The following is a 13,398-nucleotide window of genomic DNA, read 5'->3' as shown; positions in this document are numbered from 1 at the left end:
AAAGAAGTCAAAATCATAAAACCTAAATCCACAAAATAAAAAAAAATTAAGTTAATATTCTTAGGCCTCCTCTTTGAACCGGCAATCATTCCGATTATTTGCAAGGAGAAAATAATTCTGCTAAAATTAAATGAAGAATGACAAAAATGGTTTCGAAAAAAAATGGAAGTAAAAATTTTTCAAGAAGAAACAGAGCTGTTCCATTTTGAAGCAAAACAGAGGCAAGATTTGATAGTGCAGTATTGTAGCCTTAACACTAAAAATAAAACAAGGGGATCAAGAGTTCAAGGTCAGCCCTGAGCTACACAGGAAGATCCTCTCCCCAAAGAGTCAAGCAAAAAGGACAGAAGCAGGTTTAGAAAACGAAGTGCCTCTCACCACGGTAATAAGAACAATTCCGCCACCTCCTGGCCAAAACAAAAATTGCAATCTTGAAAACTGAAAACTAATATTTTTCTGCCTTTGAAATTATCATAGTTTTCATGATTAGTGCCTCAATATTGCATAATAAAATACAATATTCTGAGACAGTAAATAACATCTATAGCTAAAAGTAGTTTTAGTTTTGGTTTACTACTGTAAAATGTTCATGTTATCGTATACTAGTTAAAAAGCCTGGATTTGGAGCCTGGATTCAACTTCCAGCTTTGGATCCCTGATAATATAATTTCCCTGGGCTTTCACTGTGTTGTCAACTGTGTAATACATCTATCATATTCTCTAGTATTTGTTAGATAAGAAATCACTGATAATTGAAGCAAAATAGAAATTCAGGAAATAATAGAAACCCTGTTAATAAAAAAGGCGGGCTTCTCTTACCTTGAATCTGGTTGATGGATTGCATCAGCTGAGAGCCAAAAATTTAGCACAATTACAATTTGCTGTGAAAGTGGCCAACATAGAGCTAAGTTCCTTTTAAATACAAGCAATTTACTCCATCAACACAGTGTTATCCAAAAGGCTTATAACTTTCACATCCATAAGTCACTTATCAAAAACAGAGTAATTGCCAGACAGTAGTGGCACACAGCTCTAACCCCAGCACTCTGGAGGCAGAGGTAGGCAGACTTCTGTGAACTGGAGGCCAGCCTGGTCTACAGACAAGTTCCAGAACAGCCAGGGCTGCACAGCAAAATCTTGGTTGTGGAACCAAGAATAACCTTGGACTTCTGGTCCTCCCGCCTCCACCTCTTAAGCATCATGATGTGGAATGGTTGTGCACAATCATGGCTGGTATCACATATCTTCTCTGGGCAAAGGGCTAGCTGTAACCCTTGCTCACTTTTTCCTTTGTATGTTTGTCTTTTCACTTCTGAATGCTAAGAGCTCTTAATGTATTTAGGTTTCTTCATTTCCTAGATTATAATCTTTACAATGTTAATGTGACATAAATATATACAAAGTATGTACATATGTATGTACACACATGTATATGCACATAAACATGTATATTCTCAGTCAGTAGGCTGTTGGTGTTGTGTTTAAAAAAATTGTCTAATCCCAAATTATGAAGATTTACTCTTTTATTTCCCTCTAAATGCTTTCAAAACATTTTTGTTTTGACCTACAATGTACATAAAATACAATTTATGTGATAGGAGATATTGGTCCAACTTCTTTGTTTTGTGTATGGAAAATTATCATTTATACATGTAAAAATAAATAGAGACAATAGAGTCTTACATTCTTCTTAGGATGGTGGCAAATTTACATTGTCGACTGAACTAGTGACTAGGTGTCACCAGGAGACACACCTTTGATTAAATCATTCAACCAAAATGATTGTTCACTGAGAGGTTTTACTGAAGAGCCACCCTAAATGTGGAAAACAGCATGCCTCTTCATTGGGCCCAGGCTGAATAGAAAAGAAGAAAGTGAACTCAGTACCAGCATTCACCCTCTACTTCTTAGCTGGCAAAGTGACCAAACACATCATGATTCAGATATCTATAATGACGTTTCCTCCAACAAACAAAACAAACAAACAAACAAACAAAACCTTTCTAATTCAGAGGTAGAGACGGGTCCTTAAGTGCAACAGAGGCTTTCTTACATCACAGGGACTTAATTCAGGAAGTCAGGATGCCAGGAATGTATGGTCACACAAAACTTTCCCTGTGCAGCTGTGAGTTCTTGTCTCATGAGTTCCAAGAATGAATTACACAGCCCACGGGAAGGGTGAGCTTTTAGAAAGACATTCATTATGGGTTCATAGGCGGAACACTGAGATAAAGACAAATGAGTGTTTGTACAGCAGGAGCAGTTGTCAGGGCTGGGTACCAACAAGCCGCTAGTGTGGGGCTCTTATTAGTATCTATGAAAGAGACTAGGCTTGGGAACAGAATGAACTCGTCGGTCCGGTTGGCCCACCAATTAAGCGTCAATGATTCTTCGTGACTCTTTCTGTACTAGTGGCTACAGCTGAGACTGGTGCACACCGGAGACTCTAGGAGAGCATTTCTGGCATGTCTGCCCTTGGTCTAGGACACAACAGAAACCAGTGTATGAATTAATGCTCTGGTCAGAAACTTTCTGGCATTCCTGGCCAAAGGCAAAATCCAGGCCTAGGAGGATTTTTTTTTCTTTTCTGTCTGACCTTGCTTCTGTCTTATTCTCACCACTTCTTCTTAAGTTGGTTTTGTCAGGTAATTTATCAGAAAAATAAGGAAGGAAGCCAAACAGTGAAATGCATAAGTAACTTTTTGTAGCTCTTCGTATTTGATGTGTGTGTGTGTGTATGTGTGTGTGTGCATTAGTTAAAATGGTGTCCATTTCCTTTCTGTCTTTCTTTCCTTTTGCTTTCAGTCTTATTCTTTATCTGCATGCATCTATATCCCATTAAAACATTTGGTTCATATACTTGCTGAACATACATTGCATGAACTTTTCTTTCTCTTGGTGAATTTTTTAAAAATATTTATTTACTTATTTATTTATTATGTATACAATATTCTTTCTGCGTGTATGTCTGCAGGCCAGAAGAGGGCACCAGACCTCATTACAGATGGTTGTGAGCCACCATGTGGTTGCTGGGAATTGAACTCAGGACCTTTGGAAGAGCAGGGAATGCTCTTAACCACTGAGCCATCTCTCCAGCCCCTTGGTGAATTCTTTCCTCCTTGTCTTCTGTCCTCAGCCATTTTGGTATTATAAGAATTCAGTTATTAGTTGTATTACTTTCAGTCTGTGTGTGCTGAGTGAATTTCCATTTACTGATTTAAAATTTTTGTCTCTGTCTTTCAATAACTCAAAACACCCTTAGTGTTTCTGGTTAAGAATTTCTTTTTGTTCATCAAGAGTTTGATGGTCTTCATGCTTGTATGGTCCAAACTTGCCAACACATTAGGTTAGTTTTTCAGCCAGTTTTCTGGGTTTGCTATTGTTGTCATTTGATTTTTTAATTTAATTTAATTTTTTTTCTTATGTTGTGATTTGAACCATGGTTTCATTTATTGTAAGCTAGCCTAAAACAAGAATACTGTGAGTATATCTTTAAAGTTCCTCTGATCTTCCTCCTCCACAACACTGGAATTTTATGTATGCACCACAATGCCCAGCTTACGTAGTATTAGGAATTGAACTCAGGCCCTCATCCATGCAAGGCAAGTCCTCTGTCAACTACCCATGACCCCAATGTTACTTTAGCAGTTTTGCTGCACCTTCTCCTGTGGGGACAGCTATTGCCTTATATATTGGTATACTTGAAAGTATTACACATTTCCTGAGGCTTTTATTTTATTACGCTTTTTACTTCGTAATTTTCAGATAGGATGTTTTCATTTAGATTACTTACATTTACTGCTTTAAATCTGATGCTGAGTCTCCTGAGTGAGTGCCTCACTTAAGCTACTATGATGTTTTCTATTAGCCGTGACCCATTCGTTTTGATTAAACAATCACAGTTCGAGAATCTACCCTGTTGTTTAGATTCTTGCTCTCCCCCACCTTACCAGTCTCCTGTGCTGCACATGAGTGAGTGGTGTTTGTTGATCACCTGATATTCTCTGATCTACCACTCAGTTTCCTTAGCTACTCCTAACAACAACCAACCAGGAAGCAAAATGGGGGAGATCTGGTCCCCTACATTCTTTCTGTTCTATAATGCCGACTTAAAATCGGGCTGCAGGCCCTGGTTCTTCACAGTAGGTATTTCCCCTCCACAGCTTTTTCCAGAATGTAGCTTTTGAGTCACCGAGGAGCTTGTTTCTGTAACTTCCCTTCCCACTAGCCCTACATTTTTCAATACGAAAATTTCTTTTTGTTCATTTTAGAATTTTGTAATTCAATGGTATTTCCGCATTAGTAAATTTTTATATGATATTTTGCACCTAATATTTCACAATATTAGATGTACCTTCATCTAATTCTTAAAAGTGGTATTTTTCGGTTACTGGAGCACATTTATGTGAGCTATGTTGAATACTAAGGCTCCTCTACAACAGTTTCTATTGATTCCTTTCCTGAGTGCAAGTGGGTAATGATTCTCTGAAGTTTTTGTCGATGTAGATATTTTGTTAACATAAATATATTGTAGAGGAACTTGAATTGATTTTTTTCCCCTGATGGAGTTCAGATTTCCCTGTAATTTTTTTTTTTTTTTTGCTTGGCTGTTGGTATTATGTTTCTACCAGCATTGCAACTTCAGACTCGCTGGAAGATTGGTCATTGAGAATCCCAACAACTGTAATTCATCTACTCCAAATCAAGTCAGATCCCTCCCCTTGAAAACTGCTGCTGCTCACTCTCTTCCCACTCTCACAGGGCTGTGATGGTAAAAGAAAAACAGCAAACAAAGCCTTAAACACACAGAATTCACGTTTTTCCTATCCAAACTTTTTTTTTTGTGTGTGTGTGTGTGAGAGAGAGAGAGAGAGAGAGAGAGAGAGAGAAAGAGAGAGAGAGAGAGAGAGAGAGAGAGAGAGAGAGAGAGGAAGAAGGAGGGAGGGAGAGAGAGAGAGAGAGAGAGAGAGAGAGAGAGAGAGAGAGAGAGAGAGAGAATGCTTCTAACCATATTGCATGGCTTTGTTTGTTTTCCAGGGTGCTGATACATTTGCTTGTATTGTTTTGCCCAGTTTTGTGACATAACCACAATTTTGTCAATTAAGTCAATTTAATAAGCAATAGCTGTGGGAAGTAGAAAAAGGAGATTTATTCTGTGTAGTTCAATGACCTCCAGGTGACTCCCTGTTTAAATAGAGAACTTAGAGTTACGAATAACTGAGCAGTCCTAATGAAGGTGTGATAAAGAGCCTGTCACCATTGCCTGAATTTCAGTAAGGAAGGTCTGGGATCTCAAGCATTCCTCAAGAAGAACAGGTGTCTGACTGCCCCAGAGGCCACAGATTTTCCCTTTCCCAGGAGATGCTTGAGAAAATACCAATTTCTTGGAGTCTATTGTTTAATCTGTCTATTATGAAGGAGAGTAGCTTTGGTGTGTCTTTATAATATTTTCATTGCTTCCAGAACTGTTACAAGGGGATAATCAAACCTTAAGCACTGGCATGGGTGCCTAGACCTGTAATCTCAGCACTCAGGAAGTTGAGACCGGACTAAGAGCAATCATTCTTTTGTTGCTTTTGAATATGAACAAGAGGGAGTTGCATGGATCAAGAAATGCAGATACTCTCTAAAACACAAGAATATTAACTTTCAACAGTAGCCCATAAAGACCCTTTCACAGCCTTTTGCCTCTTAGAAATCAGTCATTGCCACCTGTAGTTCATTCTCTAGCTACTCCTGTAGTGAGACATGACATTAAGTCTGCTATGCAAGCAAAAGAAAAACTAATATCAAATATAGAAAAAATAATGTGATATGAATAATAAGAGACAAGTTTCTTGTAGAGAAAAGCTATATGAATAAGGGAAAAGAAGACCGCCATGTACTCTATGACACTATGCTGGCATTGAAACTATCCATATATACACCCATATGCATGAGTAGACAGAGATATGGGGTATGAGTTGATATAAAAATCTTAGTTCATAAATGCCATTCTTTAAAAATAGGAAGCAGGAAACATTACAAAAGGAAAAATACAAAAGGAATCAGAAACATTCTGTAGCTCTCGGGAAATGCTCAAATGATATGGACATAAAGAATCAGAACAAAACACAGGTACCAACCTGATAATGCCCAGATCTATGAAACAGTGTAAACATTAGCATTTCCCAATGTATATTTACAAAACAATTATGTAACTTTATAAACAGGACAGTATGGTAGCTCTTTTATAGTCTAAAATCCTTGTTAATATATTTTAAAGAAGTGAGATAAATATTGGAGAAACTCTCAGTGTGGGCAAAGATTGAAAATGGATGCCAAAATAGGTGGGTGAAGGTTTGGTAGCAGAAAAGGCAGCGGTTACCACCTTCAAGCACCTTTCTAGGAGATGTTTCTTAATAACAAAGAGCCAGATAACCCTGCAGGGGTCATTGCTGTCAGCAATTATCTTAACCTGCCCATCCACGTCCCATCATATATCTTTTCAAAGATTATAGGACTAATGTTACAGTTTAGATTTGGAATCTCCTTAATGGTTTGATTTTCAACTGAGGCCATTACTGGGATGTGGTTGAAGCTAAAAATTAAAGGAAGTCAGTCATTGTGGACACGTCCTTGAAGGGAATTCTGGTACACCACCTGTTCCTCTCTTTTTCTGGTCATTATGAAGAAAGCAGTTTGGCCCCCAATCATTATATTTTGACTCATTATAAGCTCAGCAACAATGCAGCCAAATGACTATGGGATAAATCTTTAAAACTCTAAGTCAAATATATGTTTTCTTTGAAGATATTGTGCATGTTTTCATCCTTAATTGTCACGCTGATGGGACAAAGAATTACCGTGGGAACAAATATCTGGTTATGTCTCCGAGGGAAATTCCAGATTAGTTTAATGGAGGTGGGTGTTCTACCCTAAATACATGCGTTACCATTTCAGTAACTGGGGTATTACACTAAATAAAAAGAAGACCGCGTACTGAGCACAAGTATTCACTTCTCTCTGCTTCCTGACATGTCATGTGACCAGCAGCTTCATGCCACTGCTGCTGGGCCTTCTCTGTAATCATCATCTGTAATCTCACACGGCAAGTGAAGGTTCATCCTTTCTCCCACAAGTTGCCTTAGTTAGTGAATTCCTTTTATCACAGGAATGAGAAAGCCAACATAATCAAACACTGAAAACGTTGTAATACAAATATTCTAATTTAATAAAAGGTATATGTAATAATTATTTACAGCATTATTTGCAACAAAGAAAATAAGTCTATATTTTCTGTGTATCTTCTTTCAATTTACATAGCAAAGCCAAATGTATACAATTTTCTCATGTGTATGAGTTTTATATTTTTTATGCATTTAAAAAATTAAAATATTACAAATTTTAAGATACATTCAAATATGTACAAACTTACAGCAGGCCCATCTGCAACTTATTCTCTGTAACTATAAACTGTGGCAAATATATATTCTGGAAATGTATTCTAAAAGTGGCATGCCAACACATATAATCTGCATGCCTTTACGAGTAGAAACAATGGAGATTACAGTAGTGTTATCACAAATGGAGGTATCCTTTCTAAATATGCATACTCAAGTACCAAAATTATTGGTTCCCTTGTGCCATTTTCATTTGAAAATTTGTTAAAAAAATATAAAAGAAATACTTTGAAACTGAGTATACTGAAGACAATGTCAGTTTGATGAACACTAATCATTAGAAATGCCTACTGTTTATTGACCTGATTGATGGACTGTTTCTATGTTTAGGATTTCTTTCCCTTTTTCTCCCTAAGTTAAGTGGCCATATAGTCATCTGTTTATATGGCCTGTTTTCGTTCTTGTCCTCAAGAAATTGCTGGATTTCTCAAATGCCATTATGTTATAGTTTCCCACTGAATTCCATGTTTTCACACTTGAGAAACTCTAACATTTATCACCCTTGACCACAATGGAAGCAGTCTTTAAAACGTGCCTGGAAGAGGGGAATGAATATTCTCACCTGAGGTATCCTGTGTATTTATTTCTGTCTTTCTTGTGTTATCCCTTTAGGTGATGGAACTGTCTGATTCCCAAATACCTGGGTTTTGGTTATATATTTTCATTTGATTTTTGGTTTGTAAATGTTCCTGAGTTAAGTAAGTCTAGCCCTGTGCTTCCTGAGACTACACCTCTCATTTAATATTCAAGGTGCTTGCATGTCTAACTCGTAGCTAATCCCTCCTTCTTGAATTTAAGCTTAGAAGTGCTAATAGGTTCTGAAGTCCTTGACCCTTCATAATTACCACCAGACACAGTAACATAAATTCTGTGAATTCTAGTGCTTTTGACTCTAACTTTCTTCCAGGTCCTTTCTTCTGGCTTATGTTTTCCTGATGGGGAACCTGTTACATGAAACCTGATACCAAACCTTATTAAGAAGAAGCTTTAATCTGCAAAAACAACTCAAATACACCCACCCTTTGTTTTAAGTAGATCTTTTCAACACCGAGTTTCAAATTTAGACCTTGCATTCAGCTATATCCTTAGCCCTTCAATACTTTTCTAAATTAGAAATAGTATTCACAATAGTAAGTTTTTGCTGATGCTAAATGACTGACTTCTTCAGTATTTTAAGTAAATTTACCAGGAACCCACACAGATGGGATTTAGTTCTTTGATGTCAGGTGCATGAAATACTTGTGATTCCAGTAACTGCATTATAGAATTTAAAACCTTAACTAAATAACAATATCTGATGCCTGTTAAATGAAACTCTGCTTAGGTTACTCTAAGTAATGTGGTAAGTAATTATTTTAGAAAATAAAATTTGAGGGATTGAATACGTGTTTGTCAATAGTGCATGGTGACAGTTTGTCATGTCGAGGTGGCACATTATGGCTGGTTCTTTCCTCTGAAAACGTGTAATTAAATAATACTATCATAGAACCACATGTTTTAGTGTTAAAAGTAAGTGATATTAACAAATTACTTCTCAGAAATCTTATTCTAAATTGAATGTGTAGTCAATGCTGCGATTTCTGAGGCTAAAGGGTACTGAACACAAAGAAGAACACGATCCAATAGTCTATCAGTTCAGTAACTTACTACGAAAATAAATGGCAGAAAAGGAGATGTAATATAAAAATAAAAATGAATTACATTGGAACCTGACTTGAATTTCATGAGTTTTAAATAACAAGTCCCCCAAACCATCACATACATCTGATTAGCTTAAACTTTTATGTTGTAAGTTTCTCAAATAAATTCAAACTACTGACGATGAAAAATGAAATGTAAGTTGTTATGGAAAGAATATTTTAAAATGTCAGTGTGAGCCAGAGGTGGTAATATACACTTGGGACCCCAATACTTGAGATGTAGTGTCAGGTGGATGGAGCACAAACGTCATCCTTGGCCACCTGAGTTTCTGGGCAGCTGGGGATAAGTGAGGTCTTACAAAAAGCAAAACAAACAGAAACTGATGTTTTAAATTTTGATTGTGCACCTGTGTTTTTTCAGTGTAAACTTTTAATTACTTGTTGGCCATTATTCTTGTGACTTTTTGGTCATTTCATAGCTAGAAATTGCATAGAAGCAAATAAGAATCTGTGTGGTTTATGGCTTTTGGTGAACTTTAAAAGCGCAGGCCTGCATTTTTTGCTTGTTTGATTGTTTGGATTATAAGGAAAATAAGAATCTGAACATGGACAACAAACACCCTCAATTGTGGAACATGGGTTTTTAAGCTTTGTTCTACACAGACTAGACAATGGAGCTTTGGCACAGTGTGGTCTTCTTGACAGAACCAGTTTTGCCACAATGATCTCCTTTCCTTTTTCATCCTTCATTTTCAATTTTGTTGAGATCCTCTTCTATCGAAATAGTAGACACAATTACATTCTGACTTTGAAAAGACACCTCTGCGCCTGGTGGTGGTGGTTTATAGAGGACAATCGCAAGCCCGTTGAAGAACATGGTGATAACTTTACAAGTAACACCTATATACAAAATAAACAGACAGTCATGCATTTGGACTATTACTGATGAACAAAAATAATTTCGACTGAGTGATTCTTCACAAATAAAAACTTTCCACTTTATCTGTAATCAAAACACTCAGGCATCAGAAGCAAGAGCTTCACATTTGAGTCAGGCAAGGACTTCACATAGAATTCCTAGGCAGCTTAAAGAAGAGCTAGTCCTATCTCAAGTTAATAATACTAATAATTTAGTATCATTTTATTAAAATAAATAAATATGTATAAAATATATGATAATAATTATTCTATTCTTGAGTATTATTTACATAGTTTCCAGAGCCCAGACACTTGGAGAAAAATCATTCCTCAGGATTTTTCAAATACTCTTTTATCTTTTGTGTATTCTTTTCCAAACATTTAAGAGAAATTGTTCTTTAAAAAACACATGATGTATGATATACAGAAAAAGAAAATTTTATTCTTCTACTTAAGAAGCCTAAAAATTCCAAGGGCCATTCACAAGCACTGATAACATGTTGGGTAATTGCTTTCAGCTTCAGAACTGCACGATTGTCCCACAGAATGGCCGGACCATCACACCAAAACTAGATCAAAAATCACTAACAACTTGATTCCCATTAGCCTGGTTTAAAGTTACCAAGATGTCAACTTACTTATGGCTACCAGCATGTGTGCCATCCTGATGTTATTATAAATCCAGCAAGCTCCTTTTATTCCACATTCATTGACATCCCACAGCACACATGTGCTGTCTATTGTGACACCAAATATAATCGGCCCGGGTATTGTGCCTAGAGTAATTAATGGCAAAATGAAAATCAGTGAAGACTCGAGTTTATAGGTTTTAATGTATATAGCTATACATATATTTATATAATACAAATAGACTTTATTCTATCCACCTGCACATTAGTCAATTCATTCATAAGTCAAAGGGATATAAAAATTGTCCAAATATTTTAAATAATTATATGCAATTATATATTTCTAACCAATTCAAAAAGGTACTTTAATAGAAAACATTAGCCCTAGAGCCAGTGAGAGGCTCAATGAGTAAGGGCACTTGCCTCCAGGTCTGGCAATCTTAATTGGATTCTGAGACCCACACTGTAGAAAGAGACCCAAATTCTGAAAGCTGTCCTCTGTCCTATACATGTGGCAAGTGTGCACTCCCCAACACATGCTCAAACATACACTAAATAATGTTAAAAAATATTAAAGACAATTTTATCCTTACATTGGACTAACACTTAGAAAAAATATTTTATTTTTATTTTTCTGATACAAAATCTATAAACAGTAATAAGGTACCATAAGTAATCCTTTCCACTTTTATGTATTCCACATTAGTAAATTCAAACAAATGAAGCCTGGGAGTATCGATATAATAATTCATACTAAATATGCTCAAAATTAAGTAAAAGTTGGCAAGAAAAGAAATTATACACTAAGATCTATACTTGATATTTCAAATGAATTGGATATTCTCTGGAGGTTATGTCTGCAGTGGCATTGGAAACAACAAATAGCAAGTCCAACTGGTGAGCTGTAAAGTCAGTGTTTTCTTGTTTCATGTCAGCAGTGTGACACCATGCATGCTGGAAAACTGCTTTCATCAATGCATTGCTTATCTTTCATCATTTACTTGGTGTGTAACATACCCGAATAGGTCAAAAACACTAATGAACCAAAAGAGCACATACTAAGGTTTTTAAATGACATACCTAACAGCCGAAGTAGCAGAAACTGTACTCCCAGTGCTAGAGACCGCTGCCTGTGATTGACACATCTACAAACATGTTCAAAAAAATGAGAAAAAAGTCAGGGCATTATTAATTATAGTCACACTTTCACGAGGACATCGGTTTAACATTTCTACTCGAGTAGATGTTGTTCGTATTAAAATATCTGTAAAATCTCACAACAAAATTATTCTGAGGTTACAAAAGAAAAGAATATTATCAGCAGTAAAACTTTACAAGTAACATCAAAAAGTCACTAGCCTCAGAGTTTCAACAAAGCTAAAGGAAAAAAAAATCCAATTAGCCAGGTGATGGTGCACACTTGGGAGGCAAAGGAAGGCAAATCTCTGAGTTCAAGGCTAGTCTGGTGTACAGAGAGAGTTCCAGGACACCCAGAGCTACACAAAGAAACCCTGTCTAGAAAATAAAAAATAAATAAATAAATAAGCATTTAACCACAGTATTTTTCACAAAACCTATAAAGAAATTAGGCATGAGGGGATATAATTCAGCAAAATAAAAATTACAAATAAAAAAAATCACTGAAAACACAGTTAATGCTCTGAGATTAGAGGTAGAAAAGGATGCCCACTCTGACAATGTTCGAATTCTGTCCGGATTAAGTAGGTAACAAAAACAAAGAAAAGACCTACAAAGTGAAAAAAAAGAAACTGCCTCTGTTTTTAGATCGAGTCCACAAAATGAACTATACACATGAATAAATGGAGTCAATAAACTTGAGGATATCAAATCAACAGTACTAATCTGTTGCATTTCAACACACTAAGAAATATCCATAAAAGAAACTAAGAAAAAAATTCCCACTTACAACAGAATCCAAAAGTAATTAAATATCTGAGATTAAACAAATGAGGAAAAAGTGTTGGACATCAAAACAATGTAAAGAGATCTTGGGAGATGAAACACATAAAAAAGAGACATCTTAATGTTCACAAATCAAAATAATGTTGTCTACGTGCCCATACTCTCCAAGGCAATTAGAATAAAATCCCCATCAAAATGCTAATGAAATTGTTCACAAAAAAATAAAAATACAATTCTAAGATTCATATGGAAAAGACCCAGAATAGCTATACCAATTTTGGTCAATAAGAATGAAATTGGAGGCATAATATTACCAGATTTCAAACTACAATAACAAAGCTATAATAATAAAAAGTCTGGGTCTGTCATAAAAATGTACACAGAGATAAATGGAACATACATATATGCATATGCAACTGATATTTGACAAGGACACCAAGAACACATATTGGGGATGTTCAGAGAAGTGTATATTCTATATTCATATGCAAAACAATGAAATTTGACCCTGTCTCAAACTGTATACAAAATAATTCAAATTGACTAAGGACTAACATATAACTTGAGTCCTAGCCTTCCAAAAGCAAAAATAGAAAGTCCTCGATGTTCACTTGGGCAATGAAATGATACTTTTGGCTATCATACCATAATGCAACCAGAGCAAACAGGATTATGCCTCACAATGAATTTGCACAGCAAAGGAAGCAAAGTAAAATGACAGAGTACAGGAAAGAACCGGCAAAGGGGGCATCTGGGAAGCACTTTATACACAAAATAAATCATAAACTTAAGCAAAAACAATAATGAGAAAAAAGTTCCAAAACTAGTAAAAAAAATCTGATGAGG

General features: G+C 35.9%; 1 protein-coding gene across 1 annotated transcript in view; it reads right to left on the bottom strand.

The window, feature by feature from the left end:
* Window positions 1-7,191: 7,191 nt before the first annotated feature.
* Window positions 7,192-13,398, bottom strand: part of LOC142836737 (solute carrier organic anion transporter family member 4C1) — a 47,438-nt gene continuing 41,231 nt past the window's right edge. Inside the window, exons 11-13 of the mRNA XM_075951270.1 lie at window positions 11,710-11,774; window positions 10,639-10,776; window positions 7,192-9,982 (exon numbers count right to left, since the gene is read on the bottom strand). Coding sequence (XP_075807385.1) covers window positions 9,822-9,982; window positions 10,639-10,776; window positions 11,710-11,774 — 364 coding nt within the window. The 3' untranslated portion in view covers window positions 7,192-9,821. The remainder of the gene's footprint in view (window positions 9,983-10,638; window positions 10,777-11,709; window positions 11,775-13,398) is intronic.

Source organism: Microtus pennsylvanicus, chromosome 17 (assembly GCF_037038515.1).
Source record: "Microtus pennsylvanicus isolate mMicPen1 chromosome 17, mMicPen1.hap1, whole genome shotgun sequence".
Classification (NCBI taxonomy): domain Eukaryota; kingdom Metazoa; phylum Chordata; class Mammalia; order Rodentia; family Cricetidae; genus Microtus; species Microtus pennsylvanicus.
This window is presented reverse-complemented; position numbering and strand designations above follow the sequence as displayed.